The sequence below is a fragment of the Pituophis catenifer genome, unplaced genomic scaffold (genome assembly GCF_029215685.1).
Source record: "Pituophis catenifer annectens isolate HBS135680 unplaced genomic scaffold, rPitCat1.0.hap2 SCAF_53, whole genome shotgun sequence".
In the NCBI taxonomy this organism is placed as follows: Eukaryota; Metazoa; Chordata; class Lepidosauria; order Squamata; family Colubridae; genus Pituophis; species Pituophis catenifer.
In genome coordinates this window covers 1-27,225 of record NW_027256933.1, presented here as the reverse complement: position 1 = coordinate 27,225, position 27,225 = coordinate 1, and the positions used below count along the sequence as shown (strand labels likewise).

The following is a 27,225-nucleotide window of genomic DNA, read 5'->3' as shown; positions in this document are numbered from 1 at the left end:
TTAGAGAGGGCTGTAAAAGCACTGTAAAGTGGTATATAATTCTAAGTGCTATTGCTATTCCTTCCTTCCTTCCTTCCTTCCTTCCTTCCTTCCTTCCTTCCTTCCTTCCTTCCTTCCTTCCTTCCTTCCCTCTCAGTGGCTAGAATACAGTATTGCAGGCTGACTCTGCCAGCTGCCAGGAGTTTGATCCTGACCGGCTCAAGGTTGACTCAACCTTCCGTCCTTCTTAGGTTGGTAAAATGAGGACCCAGATTGTTGGAGGGCAAGAGGCTGACTCTGTAAACTGCTTAGAGAGGGCAGCAAGGACTATGAAGTGACATTTAAGTCTAAGTACTATTGCTCTTTTTCCTTTCCTTCCTTCCTTCCTTCCTTTCCTCCTTCCTTCCTTCCTTCCTCCCAGTGGTTAGAATGCAGTATTGCAGGCTAACTCTGCCCACTGCCAGGAGTTCAACTCAAAGTTGACTCAGCCTAAAGCACCGTGAAGCCGTATATAAATATAAGTGCTATTGCTATTCCTTCCTTCCTTCCTTCCTTCCTCCCTTCCTTCCTTCCTTCCTTCCTTCCTTCCTTCCTTCCTTCCTTCCTTCCTTCCTTCCTTCCCAATGGTTAGAATGCAGTATTGCAGGCTAACTCTGCCCACTGCCAGGAGTTCAACTCAAAGTTGACTCAGCCTAAAGCACCGTGAAGCCGTATATAAATATAAGTGCTATTGCTATTCCTTCCTTCCTTCCTTCCTTCCTCCCTTCCTTCCTTCCTTCCTTCCTTCCTTCCTTCCTTCCTTCCCAATGGTTAGAATGCAGTATTGCAGGCTAACTCTGCCCACTGCCAGGAGTTCAACTCAAAGTTGACTCAGCCTAAAGCACTGTGAAGCCGTATATAAATATAAGTGCTATTGCTATTCCTTCCTTCCTTCCTTCCTTCCTTCCTTCCTTCCTTCCTTCCTTCCTTCCTTCCTTCCTTCCTTCCTTCCCTCCCTCCCTCCCTCCCTCCCTCCCTGGATTAATGAATTGGATTAATTAATGAATTAATGCTGATTACGGAAGCCTTGTATATCTGTCGGTCTGCCAGCCATCTGCTCTCTGGGGAGAAAGGATGCTCACTTGATTTCTCTTTCAGGTGTTCAAGGAAGTGACGGAAGGCAAGGAGCCTCTTCTCCATCTGTCTGAAGCTTTCACTGCTCGAGAAAACCAAAAGAAACTGGAGAAATTCATCCATCAGTTTATCTACTAGATCAGTGTTTCTCAACCTTGGAAGCTTGAAGATGGGTGGACTTCAACTCCCAGAATCCCCCAGCCAGCGCTGCTGGCTGGGGGATTCTGGGAGTTGAAGTCCACCCATCTTCAAGCTTCCAAGGTTGAGAAACACCAGTAGATCCTTTTGATGGGGTCTTCCTTTAACAGGCAGGAGGATTCAGAAATCTGACAAAGAGTTCTTCCCCCCCGACCAATCTGTTTGGATTGTTGTTTTCTTTGTGGTTCTACTTTTGAAATGTTGTTTTCCAGGAAGGGGGAATTTTGAGCAAGGCAACGAGGCCATTTAGGTTAATAAAATCAATTAACACTGAAGCGTGAGGAGGTTTGTAGCGTATTTGCATTATGGATCGTTGATCAAAAAAAAAAATCCATTTATGAAAGAAGAAGCAATCAACAGGAAGGAAGGCCGCCTTTTTTTTAAAAAAAAATAATAATATTGCAAAGTATGGAGTCAAGGTCTTCTTAAGAGTTTCCATGTACTGTTTTTTTTCTCTCAGTAAGCCAGCTCTGTAAATGAAGTTTTTGGGGGCAGAACTGTAGCGGTAATACTTCCATTTGTGATGGAAAAGCTGCTTTGGAACATACACAGTACAGGTAATCCTCAACTTACGACCACAAGTGAACCCAAAATTCATGCTGCTAAGTGAGAAATTTGCCCCAGCTAAAGACTTTTCTTGCCACATTCGTTAAAGATCGCAAAATGGGGATCACGTGGCCCTGGGACACTGCAACCATCATAAATCTGAACGGTCATAATTGTGAGTCAGTGGTCAAGCCTCCGATGTAAATCACATCTGAATTCTGATCACACGATCATGGGGGGTACTGCAATGGTGGTGGTTAAGTGTGAAAAACATAAGTCACTTTTTTCAGCATCGTAACTTCAAGCGGTCATTAAACAAAATGTTGTAAGTTGAGGACTACCTGTGTTTCTGGCTGTGTGCTGCATCAGCTGAAAGTGTATTATAGGATGCTAGGATGTAGCTGTCGGGGTTCCGATGGATGCCCTAATTAAATCATGAGTCTTGAGCCAAGCTTCAAAAAAAATCGTTATTAATTAGGAGTTTCATGCTGGCACCTTCCCAAGTGAAGCCAGCTCTGACCCTACATAATTTACACTCTAATTATGACCCTGTTTCCTCCCTCACCTCCAGGGTGTATCATCACATTCAGTTTTTCGGGGGTTGCAGAAGTCACTCCCCTCGGCTGCTGTAGGTAACCCTGGGATACAGCCTTGAGAGAGATAAGTGTGGAATGTCCATCTGTCTTTGGCTGCACATTGCTATATTTAGTGTGAGAAATTATTCACCTGTCTGTATAAATTGTCCAAAAGTTGGAATATGATTATATATACAGTACTCCGGTTTGGAGTGTCACCAGAAATAGGTACCTACAGATTCAGGGGACGCAGGCAAGAGGTATGTTGTCTTGCAAAGAGCCTGCCTGGCCTAGCATCAACCTGGTGGCCCAAAATATGCCCAAGCTGAGTGGCACTGACCATTAGCGACTGGTGTACATGGAACCGGTAAAAACTAAAGCTAGTAAATAGAACAATTAATCAGTGGAACAACTTGCCTCCAGAAGTTGTGAATGCTCCCAACACTGGAAGTTTTTAGGAAGATGTTGGATAACCATTTGTCTGAAGTGGTGTAGGGTTTCCTGCCTAAGCAGGGGGTTGGACTAGAAGATCTCCAAGGTCCCTTCCAAATCTATTTATTCTATTCTAACCTTGTTGGTTTCTCCTCTGTACAGTATTCACTAAAAAAAGAGGCCTTGAATATTCATTAAAGTGTTCAAAACACATCTGTTGGGGGGAAAAAAATAGTTTAGTTTTAGGTTGAGCCAACAGCACATAACATAGTATTATTTCTATTTAAAGGTATCTCGGGATGCTTTTGTGAATATGTTTTCCCTTCTTTTTACGCAGTTTATAGAAGTAATACTGACGGTGGATTTTTTTTAAAAGAAACCTAGCAGTGTGTATATATGCAGTCACCCACTTTCTTTGTTAAAACCCGAGCGCTAAAATCTTCTGTCAGGAGCCGTGGCATCAAAATTACATAGAGCAGCTATTACTTTTGATGGTTCATCCTGCACGCATTAGCTTTTCTCAAAAGGGCAGGAGGAGCTTCGAGAGTAGATTACTTGTTAATTGCCCTTTTAGAAATAAGAGTCAGAAGTTTTATTTGACAGTGGGACCTTCTCTGAAAGAGCAAAAAGGGGCTTGACGGGGTGCAATTTAAATATTCGGGTGAAAAACGGATCACCTGGTGCTTTGGGTTAAAATGCATGTAGAGAAAAGTCAAGTCTTACACTTAGGCAAGAAAAACCAAAAGTACATATATAGAATGGGTGAAACCAGATTTAAGAGCAGGAACTGTGAGAGGGATCTTAGAGTCTTAGTGGACAACCAGTTAAAACTGGTTGGAGCCTTGGTAGTACAGTGGTTTAAAGCACCCTGTTATTAAGACCAGCTGCCTGCAATTACTGCAGGTTCGAATCTCGCCAAGGCTCAAGGTTGACTCAGCCTTCCATCCTTTCTAAGGTAGGTAAATTGAGGACCCAGATTGTGGTGGCAATAAGCTGACTTTGTATAAAAATATACAAAAGGATGAAGGCTATTGCTTAACGCATTGTAAGCCGCCCTGAGTCTCCGGAGAAGGGCGGCATATAAATCAGATTAAAAAAAAAATGCATGTAGAGAAAAGTCAAGTCTTACACTTAGGCAAGAAAAACCAAAAATACATATATAGACTGAGTGAAACCAGATTTAAGAGCAGGAACTGTGAGAGGGATCTTAAGAGTCTTAGTGGACAACCAGTTAAAACAGAGGTCCTCAAGACCTCTGAGTTAAAATATGAGCCAGCCGTGTGCAGCGACAGCCCAAAAAGCCAATGCAATCCTAAATTGCATTAACAGAGGGACACAATCTAGATCAAAGGAGGTACTAATACCACTCTATAAAGCCTTAGTAAGACCACACCTAGAGTCCTGCATCCAGTTTTGGTCCCCACACTATAAAAAAGATGTGGAGACTCTAGAAAAAGTGCAGAGAAGAGCAACGAGGTTGATTAGGGGACTGGAGGCTAAAACATATGATGAATGGTTGCAGGAACTGGGCATGTCTCGTTTAATGAAAAGAAGGACCTGGGGAAACAAGATAGCAGTTGGAGAACCAGCATAGATTAAGTCAGCGGTGAAATCTAAATTCCTTTCCTACCGGTTCGGTGGGCGTGGCTTGGTGGGCGCAGCTTGGTGGTGGTGGGGTCATGTGACTGGGGGATCAAAAGACAAAAACTCACTAAGAATGTCCTGCAGGAGCAGGGTTGGACTAGATGACCTCCACGTCTCTTCCAGCCCTCGATTATCCTCTGAAGCTGCATCTAGTGCCAGGTTTCCAACCGAGATGCCCAGAAATTGCGGATGGCACTTGCAATTTTCATTAGACTGCCGCCCCCATTTGCGATGCTTGGCAGAAATAATTCCAGCAGATGTAAACTCAAAAGCATTTTAAGAACTTCCTTATTTATGCTCCCGGGTTAGAATCGAGGAAGGCACTTTGTGCGTTTTAAACTCCAGCCGAGGGTTTTGTCCGGAGTCGCCGCGGGAAAACCTTCACATCACCTTGTTGCAAATGGTTCCCAGCTCATCGATTTCACACTGTACTTCGTCTCCTTTCTGTGGGGAGAACAGGATTGCAATTGCCCTTTGCCCAAGAGAGTTGCAAGAAACGGGAACACGCTCCCAGGAAGGAGCAAACGTCAAACATCCCCTGCCTCAAAATTCTCTCCCCAAATACGCTTGAACTTCAGGACACAAAATTCAGACGCCGCCCACTGTGTCTTAAACACAGTTAGTAAGGGGTTCTCTGTCCGGTTGCTGGGTAGGCGTGGCTTAGTTGGCCTCCTGCACCACAGGAGGGTGGGGGGCGTTTTTGCCCTCCCCAGGCTTTGGAGGCTTTCCTTGAGCCTCCGGGAGGGTGAAAGCGGCCTCCCCAGGCTCCGGAGGCCCTTTACCAGAACTTCCGCTAAGCCCGTTTTTTGCCCTCCCCGAGCCTCCAGGCGTGCCCTACCCTTTTTTTAAAAAAAAAAAATTTTTTATTCAACATTTTTAACCTTTAAAATCATTACAGCTTTCCGTTATCGGAATTTTTTCTTAATTCCAACTTATCCGTAGGCCTATTGTTTTATACATATACATTCTTATTTCATAGTTATTTGTATAATATACACAATATTTACATTGTACTATTCTCTAAATACTACTCTCTAAATATGTATATGTATATTTTCATTTTGTTATCTTTCCTATACATTCACTATACATTGATTTTTAGACTTCTTTTCAAGCCAATTATACTATCTGTTCTACCTCTCATAATACACGTCCCTTAATTCCATTGTTAATTTATCCATTTCTGCACATTCTAGCATCATTTTTATGATCGTTGCATTTGATGGAGTGTTTTCTTGCTTCCAGTTTTGGGCGAATGTAATTCTGGCTGCAGTGATTATATGGAGCATGATGTATTGAATTTCTTTACTTATGTTTCCTTTTATTATACCCAAAAGGAATAACTCTGGCTTCATATCAGTTTTTTGTTCAATAATTTCCTCCAACCATTTTATGATTTTTGTCCAATATTCCCTAGCTTTGGGACATGTCCACCACAGGTGGTAGTAGGTCCCTTGTTGGTGGTTACATTTCCAGCAATTTGGTGGTCTATTGGGAAACATTTTGGCCAATCTCACCAGGGGTAAGCACGCCCTACACTTACCTGAATCCAAAACGGGCCGCGGGGCGGGATGGGCCGGGCCAGCCAGGAGTGGGATTTGGGGGTTCTCCGAACTGCACAGAATCTTAGCTAGAGGTTCTCCCGAACCCTTGCGAACCCCCAGCAGGCCCACCCCTGGTTTAAGACCATGCTGAAGTTTGTCCTGAAAATCAACAGGTCTAAATCTTCTCCCCTTTTTAAATGTAAATTTTAATTTGTTTTAAATTATGGGGTATTTTAAATTTGTTCAGCCAAATTATTTAATTCGTTTTTATTTTATTTTAAATTTTTGTATTTATGTGTTTTTATCTTGTGGCTGTTCACCGCCCTGAGTCCTTCGGGAGAAGGGCGGTATAGAAATTTAATAAAATAAATAAAATAAAATAAACAGCCTTTGGGCCACATTTTCTGCCCATAGAGGGGTGCTGTCTGCCCTCTTTCTAAAGTAAGGCTATGCCAATAGAGGCATTACCCACAGGAGAGAGTAAAGCGATTAGAAAAGACAACAATATTTCAGCTGAATTCCTCAGCGCCATTTTCCAAAATGGTTTTTTTGTTGTTGTTGTTGACTTATAAAAAACCCCTGCAGGACTTGGGATTGTGGAGCTTGGAATGACAACTGATGTACTATTTTGTGTTCAGAAAAGAGCAGTGGATTATAGGGGTGTTACAGGGGGGGAAAAAAATTCCAGGAAGTTTAGGAGTGATTACATGCAAAATGTTCCCCCAACGGGCAGAAGAGCATGAATTAATTCATTAATATGAGGAATTGAGAACAGAAGTCACCTTGAGGAAAGTGGGTGGCTTCCGGAAAACTCCAACGCCCGGGGGTGTCCCCGTCAGGAAGACATCTCCTGGGTACAACGTGACAAATCTGCAAAGAACATCGAACACTGTAATGAGCAGAATAAGAGCAGCCTGACGGGGAGCTAGTGGTTCAGGTGGAGGAGAGAGTGTCCTCGAACATAAAATTATAGGGCTGTCCGCGCTGAAGCCATTTTTTATGCTGGAGCCATTTTGGGAACATCTTCAGGGCTGCCAAAGCCAGGCTGGTTGGAGCTGGGAGGACTAAAGGGGGGGAGATAGAGATAGCTGGGGATGTGTAGCCAAAATAACATTCTTTCCCGTGGGAGCCAAGGACGTTCTACCAAGTGTTGGGAAAGGCGTGGACTAAAGCCAGCCAAGATGGCGACTGTGACCTGGTTGGACCATGTGATGGGCGTGTGATCTGAGGGGGAATTTTGATTTGGGTGGGGGAAATGTTGGGTCCTCCAGAGTCAAGTTTTCCCCAGATGTGCCAATAGGTAAAAGTAAGATTGCCCTCGCACATATGTGCTAGTCGTTCCCGACTCTAGGGGCCGGTGCTCATCTCCGTTTCAAAGCCGAATAGGCAAGGCTGTCCGAAGACGTCTCCGTGGTCATGTGGCCGGCATGACTCAACACCAAAGGCGCAGTACTTACCGGGATACCCATGCAACAAGAGCCTCCGTTTTGAAGATCATCTGGTTGGTGCTGCTGTTTTGGACGAGTTCACCGTTCACTCGGCAACGGATGCCCAAATTGTGAGGATCTGGGTGGGATGGAAGGAAGGAGAGAGAGAGAGCGCATAGCCCCCTGAGATTAAAAGGAAGCTGTTTGCTTGGGGTTTTTTTGAGGCAGGGTGTGGGGTGGTCTCCAATCTTGGCGACGTTTAAGGCTTGCGGACTTCAAACTCTCAGAATGCCCCAGGCAGTGATGGGAGTTGAATTTAATTTATTCAGGGGAATGTTAAAAGAACCCAAAGAGGAAATGCACCTTCCAAAATAGGAGAAAGGGTCTCTGATCAAATCTGTGGGGTCCTTCGTGTTCTCTGAGCTTAGTTGTTTTCTTGCAGACGTGTTGATTACCCAAACTAGGTAATATCACCGGTGCTAGAAGGGAGTGCGGGAAAAGGAGGGGGGGGGAGAGGGAGGAGGAGGAGGAAGAGGAAGAGAGGGAGGAGGAGGAGGAGGAGGAGACTGAGAAGGAGGAAGAGGAGAGGAAGGAGGAGGAGGAGGAGGAGAAAGAGAAGGAGGAGAAGAAAAAGAACGAGGAGGAGAGGGAGAAAGAGAAGGAAGAAAAAAGAAGAGAGGGAGAAAGAGAAGGAGGAGGAAGAGAAGGCTGGGGGATTCTGGGAGTTGAAGTCCACCCATCTTCAAGCTTCCAAGGTTGAGAAACACTGATCTAGGAGGACAACATTGATTCTGCCACCTCCCTCCAAGCTCATCTACAATACCAAGCAGCAGAGCTTCCTTCGCATGCCCAGGTCTGAACCCAGACCTCCAGAGGTCCCAACCACCCCTCTCCTCCAGAGTCCTCTGCCACTCCAGCCCCACCAAACTGCATCTCCTGCTCCAGTTTGCAAAGCAAGGAGCTCCAAACGAAGGTCATCAGAGGGACCTGGCAGCTTCCCAACCTGAGACGGAGTCCTTGGTCACCAGAGCTGGGCCCAGCGGGCAAAAGGTGTCGAAAGTTTTCCCTAACAGCCATTGCTTCCCGTTCCTCTTCATCTGCCAGTCTCGGGCACTCACGTCGTGGGCCACCATAAATCCAGCCACATGAGCCATCGCGTCAGATTCCTAAAAGGGCATCAGAGTAAGAGAGTTGGAGGTTTTCTTTCATAGAATTACTACGAGTGTTGCCTATAATTATAAGCATGCTAGTATCAGTAATATGATCATAATTATAAATATGCGTGTAATTATGACGTGTCATATCATTATTACTATCGGTAAACATATTGGTAAAGCAGCCACCACATTCTCCAGATTTACAAAGAGAGTATGGCTTAATAAGAAGCTGGCGGAACATACAAAGATTGAGGTCTACAGAGCTTGGGTGTGTCCTGAGCACACTCTTGTACTGCAGGGACCCTCTACGCACGGCAGGAGAGAAAGTTGAACACCTTTCATATGTGCCGTCTCCGACATATTCTTGGCATCACCTGGCAGGACAAAGTTCCAAATAGCGCAGTCTTGGAACGTGCTGGAATTTCTAGCATGTGTACACGATTGAAACAGCGACGTCTACGCTGGCTTTGGGGCATGGTTGAGTGTTGTGGTCCGCCAGCTGGCAGCGGAGTCGGACAGCGAGGAGGCTGAGGAAGAACATGGGCCAGTCCTGGAGGCTGGGGAAGGCCCGGAGGAGGGCTCTGCGTCGGAGGCAGAGATGGGGCCAGGGCCATCGGGGAGTGAGGTGCAGACTCCGGAGCCTGCAGAGGCTGACAGCAGAGAGGCAGAGGAACAGGAGGAGCCTGTTCCTAGTGCACGCATTCATTTGCAGGCAGGTAACATTGCTCTCTGTGATACTCACTCATCAGTGGCTAAACTGAACGGAGTCAAACATCATCAAGACTGCTTCCTAAAGCCAGCTCACAGCTGCTCTCTTTAGACTTCTAGAACACTGGGGCTGAGAGGGACCTCTGGAGATCTTCTAGTCCAACCCCTGGCCAAGACAGGAAGCCTTACCTGGATGTGTTTTCCTTTCTTCCCAATGACAAAGGCCAGCTCAACTTCCCAGTCCACTTCCTAGAAGAGGAAAAACACAAGGGGTGAACCTCTGGATTTTGCCACCCCAAGAGCCAAGGGACACCAGGCTGGCTCTTCGGCGTCGGAAAACAACATTTCTGGCTCTTCGGCGTTGAAACGGAGATGAGCACCGCCCCCTAGAGTCGGGAACGACTAGCACACATGCGCGAAGGGAACCTTTACCTTTACGGCAAGGAGTATAAATCCGCCAGCCTGCGAATAGACTCACGTTGGTCTCCGTTGGGTGGACGATGGCATCGTAGGGTCCCACAATGGAACTGGGGAACTTGTTGAAGATGATGGGCTCCTTGGGGATCTTGACATTCTGCTCCAGGCAGTGGTCCACGTAGTTCATGCCGACGCAGATCACTTTATCTGGACCGGTGATGGGAGCCAAGAGGGCCACTTCGGACCGGGGCAGAGAAGGACAACCAGATTGCTGCGCTCTGTGGAGGAAGCTCAAAAGCATCAGTGCCTCCAGACTGAAAGTGGGGTTAAGAAAGTTGGTTGGATGGTGGATTTATCTATTTATTTATTTAGAGAATTTATATAGCCATCCATACAGGGGTGGGAAATTCAAAAATTTTAGCAAGGGGTTCTCTGCCCGGCTGCTGGGTGGGCGTGGCCATGGTGGGCGTGGCCTAGTCGGCCTCCTGCACCACGGCGGGAAGGGAAGGGGTTTTTTTTGCCCTCCCCAGGCTCCGGAGGCTTTTCTCGAGCCTCCGGGAGGGTGAAAATGGCCTCCCCAGGCTCCGGAGGCCCTCCCAAACTTCTGGTAGGCCCATTTTTTGGCCCTCTCTGAGCACCTGTGCGTGCCCTGCATCCAAAACGGGCTGCATGGGGACTCCTGGGAGGGGAGGAGTAGGCGGGGCCAGCCAGGAGTGGGATTTGGGCAGTTCTCCAAACTGCACAGAATCTTAGCTAGAGGTTCTCCCGAACCCTTGCGAACTCCCAGAAGCCCATCCCTGCCCCCCATTCACTCTCAGTGACTCTGGGTGGCTTACAAAAAAGTAAAAACCTAACGTACAAACAATAGAAGCAATAACCCCATCCTCCCCCTAGTGACAGCTATCCGTCAAAGAAGCCACTTGGTGGGCTCCATCCCTTCAACATTACAGTTGTCCGTCTCCTGCTTCTCTCCTCTGGACCAGCCAGTAGCTCCACTCTCACGTACCTTCTGGCCACTGCCAGGGCTGCCTCTCCTGCGTCCAGGAAGGCCCGCATGGTCCTGGGCAAGGATGAGTCGAAAGCGTTGAGGTCCACCACGTCTCCACCGTCTCGTTCCTCCAGCCCAATCCGGGGCTCAGTGCTTGAATCCTTAGCCTGGAACTGAACCAGCCTCATGGCTCCACGCAGCTGGGAAATTCTCCTGCAGCCCCTGATCTTCCAAGCGCAGCTCGGCCTGAAGCCTACGAGAAGAATCGTTGAGAGTGGACACGGCATCCAAACCTAGGAGAAAGGCAAAGGGAGGCTCTGTTCTGCCCCAGCTACGGATCCCAAAGAACGCAGCACGCACAAAGTCCGTTCAAACCTTAGTTTACTAAATAAACCAGTTTTTTTACAACAACGGCTGTTAATTAACTGCATTAACAGCCGCAAAGAATTCAAAGAATAATCACTGAAAGCTTACTGTGGTTGGCAGAATGCCCAGAAGCAATTTGCAGGAAGCTGATAAAATAAGCAAGACAAGACACGAAAGTATGTGAACGAAGTTGTTCCCTGAAAATTGCTTCAGTCGGTGTTCCTCCTTAAATAGGCTAAGGGAATGGCCAATTAGCCCCAAGCCTTACTCTCGAGGAGACCTCCTCCTGAAGAGCCACTCCTGCCTTTTGGCAGCTCTGCGCGCCCGGGCATCAAGAAGAGGCTCCTCCTCTTCACCCTCTTCACTTATGGGAGCTTCTGAAGGCCCTGGCTGAATCCCCGCCTCTGGCACCACCTCTTCTCCAGCCTCCTCACTGTCCGACTCGAGTGGCAGCTGCACAGGCTGCTCGCGCAGCACCACACCAGCCTCCTCGCTGTCCGAATCAGCTACTAGCTGCACAGGCTGCTGACGGGCCACAACAGGCTCTTAGAAAGTCCACAAAGTGGCCCTCCAACCACAAAGGACACCCCCTGTTCTCAAGAAGGCACCTTCTCTTGGCTTCAGAGTCTCAAACCAGCCTCCAGACCAAAAGTCTGCAGAGATTCTCAGTCCTCCAGGTCACAGTTGTCCCTAGTATTTATTTATTTTTATTTTATTTTTATTTTTATTTGATTTATACGCCACCCTTCTCCGAAAAGTCGGCGGTTCGAATCCCCAGTATAGGTCTCCTGGTGAGCAGGGGGTTGGACTAGATGACCTCCAAGGTCCCTTCCAACTCTGTTACTGTTACTTCTTCTTTTTTTCTTTTGAAGATGTTTCACTTCTCCTCCAAGAAGATTCTTCAGCTCTGACAAGATAGTTTAAGAGGTAAAAAAAAAAAAAAGAGGACCTTCAAAAGGTTTAAAAGATCCTCCAAAAGGATGCAAATGACCAGCTGTTCTGCAAGGAGTATCAATCCTTCCATTCCACCATCATCCAGTCAGAGCTGAAGAAGCTTCCTTGGAGGAGAAGTGAAACATCTTCAAAAGAGAAAAAAAAAACAAGAAAGTCCAATTGCCTCTTGAAAAATCACTTTTTTGGGACAACCATGACCTTGATGACTGAAAATCTCGATTTCATTTTTTAAAATTTTTTTATAAACCTTATTAAAACATAAATAAAACACATATAAAAACATTTACACAACATACAACATAAAAATAGATTGTTTTAATCTATTAAAATCTTTTAAAATGTTTTTAATCTATTAAAAGCGTTGCTGGCTAGGGGATTCTGGGAGTTGAAGTCCACCCATCTTCAAGCTACCAAGGTTGAGAAACACTGCTCTCAAAGGATGCAAGTGACTGTCTGCAAGGAGTATCAATCCTTCCATTCCCCACCATTCAGTCAGAGTTGAAGAAGCTTCCTTGGAGGAGAAGTGAAACGTCTTCAAAAAAAAAAAAACCCCAAGAAAGTCCAGTTGCCTCCTTAAAAAAAGCACCTTTGCTTTTTGGAAGTGGGGGGAAGTGGAAGTGTGGGGGAGGGGCTGTTAAACCCCCAATTTCCCCCACTTTGGCTCTGTTGCAAGAGCCCAGGAGTGACTCTGCCCCATTTTTTTGCAGCTGCTAGAAATGGTTGCAATCCGGAAGGGAGACGCTTGCACGAAGCCCCAGCAAGGGAAGAGCCCGGGATCCTTTGCACCGCCGCTCCCCACGTACCTGCGAGCCGTCGGGCAGGAGGAGGAGGAGAAGCAGCTGGACTCCCGCGAGCAATGCCGCATCAGCCTTTTAAAGAGCCAAGCGGACTACACCTCCCAGGCATCCCCGCGGCACGTCGGGCGGAGGGAGCGTTCCCATTGGACACGTTCAAAGCGAGCGGGATTCGGGAGATAGGAAAGGTTAGAGGGGACCTACCTGATGGGGGCGGGTTTTTTAAGGCAGTTTCCGGGAACCGCTCTCACTAATCCAGGGGTGGGCAAATTTATTTATTTTATTTTATTTTATTTTATTTTATTTTATTTTATTTTATTTTATTATTGTATTGTATTGTATTGTATTGTATTGTATTGTATTGTATTGTATTATTGTATTATTTTATTTTATTTTATTTTATTTTTTTTTATTTTATTATTTTATTATTTTATTTTATTTTATTTTATTATTTTATTTTATTTTATTTTATTTTATTATTGTATTGTATTGTATTGTATTGTATTATTTTATTTTATTATTTTATTTTATTTATTTTATTTTATTTTATTATTTTATTTTATTATTTTATTTTATTTTTTTATTTTATTTTATTTTATTTATTTTATTTTATTATTTACTTTACTTTACTTTACTTTACTTTACTTTACTTTACTTTACTTTATTTTATTTTATTTTATTTTATTTTATTTTAATTAAATTTCTATACCGCCCTTCTCCCGCAGGACTCAGAGCGGTGAACAGCCACAAGATAAAACACATAAATACAAACATTTGAAATAAGTTAAAAACGAATTAAATAATTGTGGCTGAATTTAAAATGCCCCATAATTTAAAAAACAAATTAAAAAAATTACATTTAAAAAGGGGAGAAGATTTAGGCCAGGGGCTCTTTTACAACCTGTGGACTTCAACTCCCAGAATTCCTGAGACAGCTTGGTTGGCTCAGGAATTCTGGGAGTTGAAGTCCACAGGTTGTAAAAAGAGCCTCATTTGCCCACCCCTGCACTAATTCAACCAGGGCAACCCCAAATCTTAAAGGGTGTGTAAAATGGTTACCCCCCCCCCAAAAAATGGTCTTTCTATATCAGGAGTGGACAACTGCAGCAATTTTTACCCCTTGTGGACTTCCAACTTTTCAAGCCATGCTGGTTCAGGAATTCTGGGAATTGAAGTCCGCAGGTCTTGAAGTTGCCACAATAATAAAATTTAAAATTTAATAAAAACAAACAAACAAACAATAGACATGCTGTGCTTTGCAAAATCTTCTTGGGCGCCCTGGTGGCCGCTGGCATAGCTCAGTAACACCTGAGGATTCCCAGCTGAACACTTACAACAATTGTCAGAAAATAAATCAGTTGGGAAAAGATACTCTTCCTCCTGCCCTTTCTCTTTATATGTGGCTTATAATGTATCTTTTTTTAAAAAATTAATTAAAATTAATCTTTATAATGTACCTTTTTTAGTTTTTTTAGCTTTTAATTTGTCAATGGGTTTTAATTTGCATTGTTTTAAATTTGGGCCAAAGTATGTAATTCTTTTTAATAAATTTTAAATTTTGTATTGGTATGTGTTTTAGTTCTGGCCGTGCACCGCACTGAGTCCACTAGGAGAAGGGCGATATACAAATTGAATACAATAAATAAAATCTTGTAACTGCAGCTACTTTCAAAGTTGTGTCACTGTGACTCGGGGACAACTCTACTCTTTCTATCTCTACGGTCACAGGAAGCGAGCCCCGCCATCAAAATGACGCATGCGTAATGCTTTCTGTAGTTCTGCAGAGGAAGATTTAAAAAAAAAAAAAAAACTCCAATTCCCGGCATCCTCCTCTTTCTTCAACCACCGAGCTAGGCTGTTCTAACAGATAAACAGAGTTTGAAGGGATCTTGAGGTCATCTAGTCCAACCCCAACCCCCCATCCCTCCCAAGCAGGAGACCCTACACCATTTCTCACATTATAAAATGAGGTTAAATATAAAATGAGATTAAATATAAAATGAGGTTAAAAAGGAGCAGAAATTCTGTGTCTGTTAAAATTCTTTCAGTTTCCCTCCCATCGTCTTTTATGAGTGGCTCTAACTGCCCCAGAGAGAACGTCTGAATGCACTTCGGTGCAAGCGATTGTGAAGGGACACACACCCATGTTTGCGCAAAATGTTGCCTACCTCGCACGGCCTGCATTTGTGCAATCACAAACTCTGGTTGTGGCCGTGTTTAGATGAACAAGCTATGCTGAGGTGTTTCTCTGTGTCATATAATACATGTGGGTATATACACCAGAGGTGGGTTTCAGCAGGTTCTGACCAGTTCTGGAGAACCGGTAGCGGAAATTCTGAGTACTTTGGAGAACCGGTAGTAAAAATTCTGACTGGCCCTACCCCCATCTATTCTCCGCCTCCAAAGTCCCAGCTGATCGGGAGGAAATGAGGATTATGCAGTATCCTTCCCCTGGAGTGGGGTGGGAATGGAGATTTTACAGTATCCTTCCCCTGCCACGCCCACCAAGCCACACCCACAGTAAAAACTTTTGAAACCCACCACTGATATACACAATGACCCTTTAAGAGCTGTATGCAATGGAATTTCATTTTTAATGTATGCCAATTAATGTACATTCAAAGTGACAATAAAGTTTATTCTATTTCCTATTCTATTCTATTTTGATTCACGCAACAGGCTGAGCCACAAGCAACCTATCACAGCTCATGCTCACATGTGAACCTAGCCAGAGAGGTCTTGGGCAGTGGTGAAATTCATTTTTTTTTTTTACTACTGGTTCTGTGGGCGTGGCTTTGTGGGCATGGTGTGGCTTGGTGGGCGTGGCAGGGGAAGGATACTGCAAAATCCCCATTCTCTCCCCACTCCTGGGGGAAGGATACTGCAAAATCCCCATTCCCACCCCACTCCAGGGGAAGGATACTGCAAAATCCCCATTCCCTCCCCACTCCAGGGGAAGGATGTTGCAAAATCCCCATTCCCTCCCCACTCCAGGGGAAGGATATTGCAAAACCTCCATTCCCACCCCACTCCAGGGGAAGGATACTGCAAAATCCCCATTCCCACCCCACTCCTAGGGGAAGGATATTGCAAAATCCCCATTCCCTCCCCACTCCAGGGGAAGGATATTGCAAAACCTCCATTCCCACCCCACTCTGGGACCAGCCAGAGGTGGTATTTGCTGGTTTTCCAAACTGCTCAAAATTTCCGCTGCCGGTTCGCCAGAACCTGTTGGATTTTACCCCTGGGTCTTGGGGTGATCTCTGCAGAGTTTTTTTTGTAGATCAATCACTACTTGCTTCTATTCTTCTTCTTCTTTGTCATTTAATGACCCCATAATCCCTTGGGGCAATTTACTGGCCAGATGCCTTTCCTGTCACCAATGCGGAGTTTTGTTCGGCAGATATATTCTCATTAATGTAAATGAAGCGGGCTCTGATAGATGACCACTGGATAACTTTCTATTCACTCTATTCTAAAGGCAGGAAATGCATCCGGTTGGAAGAATTACAAACTCAGCCAAAATCCTTTTGATACTTTTAGGAGGCCTCTAAGTTGTCAGAAGAAAGGAACATTCCAATGACATACAGCTTGGAGGCTGGTTAGGTCAAGGGTATCCACATGAGCTATAAGTCGTTTAAATGTCAATTAAATATAACAAATGTATATGATCATATAAACTGCTGAGTTAACAGAATCCTTTGTTTGAAAATGTATAAAACTGGGGTCTCAGGATCATAAAGTTGTTCAAAGCTTCATGTACAAAACTGGCTCTGAACCTATTGCGCAATACACTGTCTCTGACTAACCTAGAAATGTTGCGTTGGTCTCATTATTCCACAACATCATTGCGCCCAGAGAGAGAGAAATATCTGCCTCTACCTAGGATTGAACTCACAGCCTCCTGATCGTGAGCCTCTAGGCCAATTCAGTTTCTTCCATTGATTGTGATTAATGATTTTTTTTTTTTTTGCTAGGAGTGTCTGTCACAGGAGGCTTCTTGGAGATCTTACAAGCTGTAGCAAAAACTCAACCCAGGTGGAGCTTGCCCAGTGCACCTAGGTGAAAGACAGTTGGCTTGTTCACCTGGGGAGAACCCAATGGTCCTCTGGGAGCAGTCCAGCCTTCTTCTCGGCTGAAAGGGAGAGCTAGACCTACAACCAACTACAGATGGTAGTTCTCTGGGACCACCAGAAGTTCTCCCCTAACAGGTCTTGCAAAAGCGCCACGCCTCCTCTCCGACATTCAGCCCAAATTCTCCAAATTCTGGAGAAATCCACTGAAGAAACAGAAGTTCCCATAAACCAAACCTTGTAAAGGAAATTTTTAATTATTTTTCTTCAAGTCATGAAAGGTTTGAGTGTTTGAGGATTACAGTTCGATAAATGAGGAGCAGGACAATCTTTTAATGTGTGTTTTTCTTTAAAAAAAAAATCCCCTGCCTTACTGCTGGAAATCTCTCTCCCTGAGCCAAGTTGACATGCCAAAACATGTCCCGGAGACCCCCACCACCACCACTCCCCCAAGCCCTTTCCCTCCCTCCCTCCCTCCTCTTCCTCACTGCTTCCGTCCTGAGAATCCAAGAAGTTTTTTTGTAAGCAAGCCGCATGCCTTGCGTCTTCACCCCGATTTCCGCCGTTAAGATTATAAAAAAGAGTTTTTTGGTTGGTCGGTGTTTCTCCGAAAGACGTGTGCTTCACAAGAAAGACGGAGGGCTCCGTCTACGACGTAAGTGCAGGCCAAGGAGGCAAGTGGGTCAGGAAACAAAAAAAAAAAAAAAACCAACCAGACGGGAACCTGAGCATCCTAAATGACATTTTCAAACAGCTGCATGGAATTCATGATGTTCTCGTCCTTAAAGAAGCCAGAGAGGACAAAAAGAGAAAAGAAACATAAAGACAAGAACAGAAGTTAATAGTTAAAGTTTTTAATTCGTGTTAAAGTTTTTAATTCGTGATTTCATAAATTGGGTGTTTTAATCTGTGTTTCGGCCAAAATATTTAATAATTTTGAGGGATTTTTAATATTTGTATTATCTGTATTTTATCTGGGCTGTTCACCGCCCTGAGTCCTTCGGGAGTAGGGCGGTATAGAAATTTGATTAATAAATAAATAATAAATAAATAAATAAGTTCAGATCCCTTTGGGCTTACAGCTTTAGGAGAACAATTTCCTATTGTGGGAAGCCCACCCCTTCCCCAAAAGAATGAGATATTTTGGGGGATATTAAAAGAGGCAGAATATTATATTTCCCCAAAGGGAGAAATGGAGATACATGCTCTTAAAGACAGAAAGTAGACTCCGTCTTTCTTAATAGCCCCAACAGATATTTTGTGCCCATTAGAATAGAATAACAGAGTTGGAAGGGACCTTGGAGGTCTTCTAGTCCAACCGCCTGCTCAGGCAGGAAACCCTACACCACTTCAGACAAATGGTTATCCAACCTCTTCTTAAAAGCTTCCAGTGTTGGAGCTGTCAACTTGCAAAGCTTTCAAGTTGCCATGAGCAGGAGGGAGGGAGAACTGATAGAGCTGATTGATTTCCCTAACTGAAGCTCCATTCCATACATTCTTCCTGACCGCAATCAGAAGGAGGGTGTTGGGTTTCACAGCCAGCCAAAGTGGTTAATTGGAGAATGTGATTTATAACATGGCCAGAGAGGAGGGGAGAGACAGGGTCATAGGGGAACGTAAATCTACGTGGGATTAGTTCTAACTGCATCCGAATATTACCAAAATGGTGCTCCTAATAAATGACTATATTTCTTTTGAAGTTCGGCTCATGGCTCATGAATTAATTAGGGCATCTTTCGGAACTTCACAGGAGCATTCACAACTTCTGGTTGTTCCACTGATTAATTGTTCTAACTGTCAGGAAATTTCCTCTTAGTTCTAGGTTGCTTCTCTCCTTGGTTAGTTTCCACCCATTGCTTCTTGTCCTGCCCTCAGGTGCTTTGGAGAATAGCTTGACTCCCTCTTCTTTGTGGCAGCCCCTGAGAGATTGACTGCTATCATGTCTCCCCTTCTGGCATGTGCGCCAAACTGTTCTGATTTTGAACAATCTTTAAATGGTTGTAAGCAGTGGTGGGATCAAGTAATTTAACAACTGGTTCTCTGCCCTAATGACCGGCTGGGTAGGCGTGGCTGGGTGGTCATGTGACTGGATGTCGCATACAAATCCAATAAATAATAATAATAATAATAATAATAATAATAATAATAATAATAATAATAATAATGTCACTCACATCGAGGGGCACCTCACCTCACCACGCCTCTCCTTGCCACCACGCCCGGTCCCATCTCGCCTCTCCCCTCCCAGCCACTCCTTGTCATGCCCACTGGAGAGGAGGGGCTGGGAGAGGAGGGGTGGGGCCGGAGGTGGCGAGGCACGCTATTCAGCCGGTTCGCCGAACTGCACAAAAAGTTGGCTACCAGTGCAAACCGGCTGAATCCCATCATTGGCTGCATGAAAAAATAGGCAAAGGTGGAAGCATATGGTAGAGCCCAGAGCATTCATCGACCTCATGGAAGTGACCCACTATGCTTCTGGTTATTCCCTTGTAGCCTTGACATAGCTTTCCTTTTGGTCTTTGCAGAACTTAGTCCTCGACTTACGACCATAAGAGAACCCAGAATTTTGGCCCTAAGTCATTGAGATCATAAGTTGAAGCACCACATGACCAGGTGATGGTAAATGATGGTAAAACGAGTCACCCCGGTCCCAAAATTAATCACATCTATGGTGGGTTTCTACCAGTTTGCCACAGTTCAGGTGAAGTAGTAGTGGCGGTAGCGAGAGACTCCACACACCTGCCTGGATGTCATCACGGATGCTTTGCGCATCCTAATTCACAGTCATATGACTGAAGATGCTGCAAGCAGTCATAAATGCAAGTTATAGCAATTGGAACTTCAAGGACGGATCATAAAAACATTTTTTAAAAAGTCTGCCGTCGTTTCGGCCGGTCGTAAGTCGAGAATCACCCGTACAATCCAGAGGAGGCCAAATTGCAGGCAGCACGCGGGGAGAGCGGAATTAGATCTTCTGTCCTCAGACGCGGCTGCTTAGAGTCAGGTTCGCTGCGTTTATTTATAGGACCGACTCCCAAATGTAAAAATAAGTGACTTATTATTATCTGCTTCACTTTAAGCAGCTAAAATAAGAATTGCCCGCTGCTGGGAAAACTCTAGATCATGTAACAGTTGAGATGGGGATGAACAAGGGCTCTTCAATGGCCACATGAGGAACAACAACAAAAAAAAGAGTTTAAAATAATGTGTCGCAGGTTGTGTCACCAGCAACAACATCAGTGTAGTTTCCAACTTAAAAAAAAAACTCCACCTATTCTGAGTTAAAGAATTCGGCTGGACTCACCTTTTGACACGTCTCTAAGAACTCTTCAATGGTGACTACGCCGTCCTGGTTCTTGTCCATTTTCTGCAAGATGAAATGTGACATTTTTCAGTGGAAGGTGCCTATCCGAGGATGCCCTGGGTCTTAGTTCCAAAAAGAGGATGCCATCCCCATTGGACCCCCATCTGGATATATCTCCCCTCACTCCTGAGGCCTGGTTAGACTTCCTACGGCAGGGTTTCCAAACCTTGGCAATTTTAAGATACATGGACTTCAAATCCCAGAATTCCTCAGCCAGCTATGGGGAATTCTGGGAGTTGAAGTCCACATATCTTGCCAAGGTTGGAAAATACCATCTAATTGCTCTTGGCTGTTCCATTCCTGCACTTGAAGCTGGGGTGAAATGCTCCCGGTTCGGACCGGATTGCCCGATCCAGTAGTGATGGCGGGGGGTGGTTCGGAGAACCGGTAGCAAAAATCCCTGGTCCCGGCATGCCCAGCTGAGCCACACAATCATCAGAGGCTTTTTTTTTTACTTTTTTACTTCCTTCAGCTGAAAAAAATGCTTTTAAAAGTAAAAAAAAAAAAAAAAAAGCCTCTGATGATCCTGCGGATCAACTGGGATCATCAGAGGCTTTTAAAAGCATTTTTTTCTACAACCTCTTCGGCCAAAGAGGTTGTAGGAAAAAAAATGCCTTTAAAAGCCTCTGACGATCCCAGCTGAGTTGCTTGATCGTCAGAGGCTTTTTTTTTCTTTTAAAAGCAAAAATGCTTTTAAAAGAAAACAAAAGCCTCTGACAATCGGGCAACTCAGCAGGGATCGTCAGAGGCTTTTAAAAGCATTTTTTTTACAACTTCTTCGGCTAAAGAGGTTGTAGAAAAAATGCTTTTAAAAGTAAAAAAAAAAAAAAGTTGGCCACACCCACCCAGTCACATTACCTCCCCAATCTACACCCACAGAACCAGTAGTAACAAATTTTACATTTCACCACTGACTTGAAGGATAGCTTTCCACCCACTAAGAAAACCAGGAATATTATTGTTAAGTCAGCCTGACAGCGAGATGCGTGGCAAACAAATTTAAGAATAAAATCAATTAACTGGGCCATTTTTGTCGATTCCAGCTCCCACAATCCTCTGCGATGGCTGGGCCTGGGAATTCTGGGAGATGGAAGGCTCGGGATTGAGGAAAGCAACTCCACGGAGCCGCTAATCATTAGGTGGGTTCGGGCTGGAATTCGGTAGAGCTGGTTTTGCCTTCATCGGTGCCGAAATGATGTACTCAATAAAGTTTTACCAATTCAGAGACTGGAAGGCCTCGAAGCGTGCTTGTTTTGGTTGGGTTCGTCAGTTGGAACGTTTTCTGACGATGGACTGAGTCCATTTCTTTCATTTTACCTGGAAGAACTTTTCCACGTGTTCGAAAGGAGCATCTTCCCGCAGGATGGGGTAGGTGTAGCGGCCCATCATGTCATAGATGGATTTCATGATGTCCAGCATCTCCTGGCAAACAAGGAGAAGAAAGCTTTGACGGCAGCACATCAACGTAACAGAATAACAGAGTTGGAAGGGACCTTGGAGGTCAGCTAGTCCAACCCCCTGCTCAGGCGGGAGACTCGATAACATTTCAGACAATTGGCTGTCCAATCTCTTCTTCTTAAAAATCTCCAGTGTTGGAGCACCCCAACTGGAGGCAAGCTATTCCGTTGGTTAATTGTTCTAAAACTTTGAAGAAATTTCTCATTTCTAGTTTGGTTCTCTCATTGAGTAGGTTCCATCCATTGCTTCTTTTTCAAATCGCCTTGTCAATTACGGAGTTGCTCAAGGGGGTGGGGGTGGGGGTGGGGGTTGGAGTGAAACCTAAGAGTGAAGCCTTTAGTGTCCAGTCAGCCACTAAATTGGACAATGGACTGCCAGTTGGCATTCGAGAATCAATCAAACAGCTCCTAAATATTTTCAGTTTCAGCAACAGAACTATCCGTGATAGGCCATAACATAAAGAGAGAGTTTGTTCATAAGAAATTTAAATGTAAGAGGAAAGATAAATATGTACTAAGAAAATGTTGAATATGATGACACAAAAAAAAATTTGTACCCAGATGTCTCTGGAGAAAGGCGGCATATAAATTGAAAGAAGAAGAAGAAGAAGAAGAAGAAGAAGAAGAAGAAGAAGAAGAAGAAGAGGAAGAGGAAGAGGAAGAGGAAGAGGAAGAGGAAGAAGAAGAAGAAGAAGAAGAAGAAGAAGAAGAAGAAGAAGAAGAAGAAGAAGAAGAAGAAGAAGAAGAAGAAGAAGTATTTATTTATTTATTTATTTATTTATTTATTTATTTATTTATTTATTGCGATTTATATGCCGCCTTTCTCCCTAGGGACTCAAGGCGGCTTACAAAATGACAACTTCAATACAAATCACAATACAATATCAAATTAAAATCAGTAGTAGTAGTAGTAGTAGTAGTAGTAGTAGTAGTAGTAGTAGTAGTTTGGATTTGAGAACAGCAAAAACCACTGGGAACTTCAGGTTGAGAAAGTTTTAGAGAATGAGAAACTCAAGATCTTGTGGGACTTCAGGATTCAGACTGACAGGCACTTGGTCCACAACACACCTGACATAACAAGAGTTGAAAAGAAAAAAGTATGGCTCATTGACATTGCAATACCTGGTGATGCACAGATTGAAGATAAGCAGCAAGAAAAAATCACAAAGTACCGGGACTTGCAAATTGAAGTTGAGCGACTATGGAAAAAGAAATCGTGTGTTGTCCCGATTGGAGCCCCTGGAGCAATACCCAAAGGGCTACCCCGCTATTTCGAAATTCTAAATTTGCTGGACTTGAACATTTTGACTCTACAAAAAACCACCTTACTCGGAACAGCTTACATCCTCCGACGATACCTTAACAGTTCCTAGGTCCTTGGTTAGGACTCGAGCTGCTGAGCTATTAACCAGCCTCAAAGGCTGTGAATCTCACTAAAGATTAACTAATAATAATAATAATAATAATAATAATAATAATAATAATAATACACTGATTGATTAATGATGAATTGTCTGTTTAAAAATAAAAATGATTTTTTCCCCCGAAAACAAAAAATAAATAAGAAGAAATAGAATTTCTCAAAGCTCAGCCATGTAGCAGCCCCAGTGGGCCAAGCTGACTATCGGCATCCAGATAAAAAATAAAAACCTTAATTAAAAAAGCTAGAAGATATTAAAGATATATAAATGAAAAACTAAAAGGAGCTTTGCAGAAAGCGAGACTCTAAAAGAAGGGTGGGTGGGAGCATTAGATAGGCGTATGTACACTGAGAGCGTATGCACCAAGACAAATTCCTTGTGTGTCCAATCACACTTGGCCAATAAAGAATCCTATTCTATTCTATTCTATTCTATTCTATTCTATTCTATTCTATTCTATTCTATTCTATTCTATTCTATTCTATTGGTGACCTTCCCAGCCAGCTTTCGACAATCAAACTCAACGGAGGAAGCCCCGTTAGCTTAGCAGCTGCAGTGATTCGCTAAATAACTGTGGCCAAAAAATAAAAATAAAAAAAAGATTATAAAATCTGCCACCACTCATTTATTTTATTTTTTATTTATTTTATTTATTAGTCATATTTCTAGGCCGCCCACTCTCTGAGGACTCTGGGCGGCTTACACCAAAGACAGTATACTAAATAGCGTATTGCCCCCTAACAATCTGGGTCCTCATTTTACCCACCTCGGAAGGACGGAAGGCTGAGTCAACCTTGAGCCGGTGAGATTTGATCTGCTGAACTAGCAGTCAGCTGAAGTAGCTGCAGGACTGCACTCTAAACCACTGCGCCACCTCGGCTCATATTTAACAATGTCCTTGCTTAGCAAAGGAAAATCAGGTCCCAAATTGTGGTTTTTAGACAAGGGCTACCTGTAAAGGGGCCCCAGGGTTAGGGGCTGTGCAATTGTCCCGTGGCCTTTGGGTATTGAAATAGGATTGAGTGAGTACCTTCTTGGTGATGTAGCCATTCTTGTTGATGTCGTAGAAGTTAAAAGCCCAGCTGAGTTTCTCATGCACTGTGCCACGCAGCAGAATGGAGAGGCCGATGACAAAATCCTGTTCAAGTCAATAACACAGAGAGAGGGAGAGATATATCAGTCACAGCCTGTGAGCTTGGCAAGAGGGGACACTCATCTCTAAGTGGAAATGATCCCCGGATCTCGTTCCTTGAGAAAAGCACAGTTTTATTAGGAGCCAAGTGCAAGCAAGCTCAGAGAGCATCAAGAACCGATCCTTCCCTAGAATCTCCCAGGGTCTATCCGTTAAGGATAGAGTAAATTCAGCTTTAGTCTGGCAAGATTCTGTCTCTTTGCAAGTAGGCATATAAGGAACTGGATGGTTCTGCGTTGTTTTTGGACTGGGCCTGGCAGTCTTTTTTTCTATAGAAAAAAGGGAATTAAATTAAATCATTAATTTAGGGGGCGTGCATAAGTGCACCAGCGTGCCTACTATTTCTGTCATACTGTCCCCATTTATATGTACTCATTTTATGTGTTTATGGCTATGTTTTGCTTATTTATATCCATTTATTTGTGCCAATTTTCATGTGTCCGTGTCTATACTGATACGTGTTTCCTTGCACTTGTTGACAATTAATTAATTAAATCATGCTCCACTCCAATTGAGGACATGGACATACCTCCATAACTTTATTGGAAGGAATACAGGAGGGATCTGCCATAATTTTCTTCCAAAGAAAATTCCACTTTTTTGACTCTTCGGTTGATTTATTTATTAAACAAATTTATATAGCTGTCCAATTCATAATAATTCTAGCATTGCAAGCTTAGTTTACGGCCTTAGTGGTGTTCCTTGTGGCCTCCCTTCCAAAGACCGGCCTCACTAAAAATGCCCCTTTCACCTCAGGAGAGAAATTTCTACTACTCCCAATCTGTTTTTTCAAGATAACATATTTTAAACCAATTTTAAGACACGTGGACTTCGAATCCCAGAATTCCCCAGCCAGCAAACGGGGAAATTCTGGGAACTGAAGTCCACACCCGTCTTATAAAGCTGCGGAGACTGAGGGACACTTGAGACATTAAAGAGCAAGCGATGCCTCACAGATCGCTTCCTTTCATATTAATGTGATTTTCTTGGCTTCTAATTTTGGATTCAGAATTTCGTGTTCCTGTTGCTCCGATCCAGATTTGGTTGGACGCGCCTCTGTCCAAAAGGCCGCAACGAATCGGTGCACAATTATTACCTGTGATTTTTCAACGGACATAATTGCTTTATTTATCAAGTTACCTCACAGCTTCAGGACAACCAGGAGGATTTACAAGGGCAAACTTGTATATCTGAAATTGCTGCCTCCACAGCTTTAGCAGCATACCCAAATGTCGTTGATCTACTGCACGGGGCAGAGAGGCATTTCCAAGTGCCCTCAGTTCTTTTCAGGATATAACTGCCTTGTTTCCCTAGAACCTTCCAAGATACAGAAAATTCACCTTACTTCAAATCGAATGGCTCCGCTCCGGTCCAGATCGAAAGCGTTGAACAGGAAGTGGGCATACATGCTGGCATCTGCAAAGGAAAGGGCAGAAACAGATGAGATACCAGCCTGAAGAGTCTTCCTTGTGCCCTATAGGATTCTTCCCTGGGACTCCCTTGGAGATACCTCATTGTTACCATCGGAGACGAGAGAATGAAATAAAATGTTTATAAAATGTTTTATAGATAGCATCTGCCACCGGCAAGTTTAGCAAAAATGTTTTAACAACATGTCTGCAAAATGTTGGAAATGTAATCAGACTCCAGGTACCTATTATCATATGTGGTGGGCATGTATGAAAGCAAGAAAATATTGGATGAAAATACACACAGGGCTGGAAAAGATGACTAAGCAACACATAGATTTAAAGCCAGAGATATTTTTGTTAGGTATAATACTAGAAAGGAACTATATACGGTATTTAACGCTACGTGTATCGAGAGCAGCGAGAATTGTATTTGTACAATATTGGAAAAATGAGGACACCCCACCAGATGAAAATATAATTAGGAAAATATTGGATTGTGCAGAGATGGATAGATTGACATTGAAACAAGGTTCTGTAGGCTGAGCGTGGATTGGATATCATGCTCCCCAAAGTCTTTGCCACCCCACTTTTGGCCTCCAAACTGAGCAGACCAAGAGATGGAAGCTATGCTGGGAACCAAACACCGTCCCAGAAAGAACGGTGGGCAACCATTTTGGTTCTGTTGTCAAGGAAAGGATCCATAACAGGTGCGTAAAAATCACAGGATGTCAAGCTTGTCTCAAGGATGACCTCATTACAGGTAGGTCTCAACAAACAGCCATTCATTTAGTGATTATTCAAAGTTACGACGGCACTGAAAAAAGTGACTTATGACCACTTTTCACACCTATGACCATTGCTGCCTCCCCTTGGTCACATGATCAAAAGTTGGACTCTTGGCAACTGGCATGTACTTATGACGGTTGCAGTGCCCCGGGGTCATCTCATCCCCATTTGCGACCTTCTGACAAGCAAAATCAACTGGGAGGCCAGATTCACTTAACAACCATGTTACTCACTTAACAACTCCAGCAGTTCACCTAACCGACTCCTAAGTTAAACGTTAAGCGTTGAACTCTTAATTCTCTAGACTGGCTGGGGAATTCTGGGAGTTGAAGTCCACTCGTCTTCCAGGGGCCAAAGTTGAGAAAGGCTGAATAAAAAGCTACGGAGATGCATGGCAGACTCACCTCCCTGGGGGAAAAATTGGGCATAGATGAGCTTGAAGGTGTCTTCATTCACCAGACCACTGGGACATTCCTGAAGGCAAAGGACACACAAGTTACACCTGAGAGGAGCAAATTCATTTGGAGTCCCTCGGGATTTTCTTTCTTTCTTTCTTTCTTTCTTTCTTTCTTTCTTTCTTTCTTTCTTTCTTTCTTTCTTTCTTTCTTTCTTTCTCTCTCTCTCTCTCTCTCTCTCTCTCTCTCTCTCTCTCTCTCTCTTTCTTTCTTTCTTTCTTTC

At 43.9% G+C, this 27,225-nt stretch overlaps 3 protein-coding genes across 4 annotated transcripts in view; 1 reads left to right on the top strand and 2 right to left on the bottom strand.

Moving 5' to 3' along the window:
* Positions 1 to 1,230, top strand: part of LOC139326542 (glycerol-3-phosphate acyltransferase 2, mitochondrial-like) — a 42,649-nt gene extending 41,419 nt beyond the window's left edge. The window contains exon 20 of the mRNA XM_070956532.1: positions 1,117 to 1,230. Coding sequence (XP_070812633.1) covers positions 1,117 to 1,230 — 114 coding nt within the window. The remainder of the gene's footprint in view (positions 1 to 1,116) is intronic.
* Positions 1,231 to 4,747: 3,517 nt separating this feature from the next.
* LOC139326539 (oxaloacetate tautomerase FAHD2A, mitochondrial-like) lies at positions 4,748 to 12,936 on the bottom strand. Of its 2 annotated transcripts, none has more exons than XM_070956529.1 (8): positions 12,852 to 12,936; positions 10,747 to 11,021; positions 9,802 to 10,018; positions 9,513 to 9,572; positions 8,462 to 8,624; positions 7,489 to 7,597; positions 6,814 to 6,901; positions 4,748 to 4,931 (listed from the first exon to the last, which is right to left on the bottom strand). In XM_070956529.1, exons 2-8 carry the CDS (start codon positions 11,013 to 11,015, stop codon positions 4,869 to 4,871), a joined length of 969 nt encoding a protein of 322 aa, XP_070812630.1. In that variant the 5' UTR covers positions 11,016 to 11,021; positions 12,852 to 12,936; the 3' UTR covers positions 4,748 to 4,868. The 2 variants fall into 2 exon arrangements, with proteins under 2 accessions (XP_070812630.1, XP_070812631.1); XM_070956530.1 differs by having other exon boundaries at positions 10,747 to 10,981; positions 12,852 to 12,928.
* Positions 12,937 to 17,401: 4,465 nt separating this feature from the next.
* LOC139326543 (calsenilin) lies at positions 17,402 to 27,021 on the bottom strand (the record flags this gene model as incomplete). Its single annotated transcript, XM_070956533.1, has 6 exons — positions 17,402 to 17,696; positions 20,220 to 20,282; positions 21,597 to 21,701; positions 24,188 to 24,295; positions 25,695 to 25,765; positions 26,952 to 27,021. Coding segments are annotated over 6 exons (465 nt in total), but the record flags the coding sequence as incomplete, so codon positions are not given.
* Between the last annotated feature and the right edge of the window lie 204 nt (positions 27,022 to 27,225).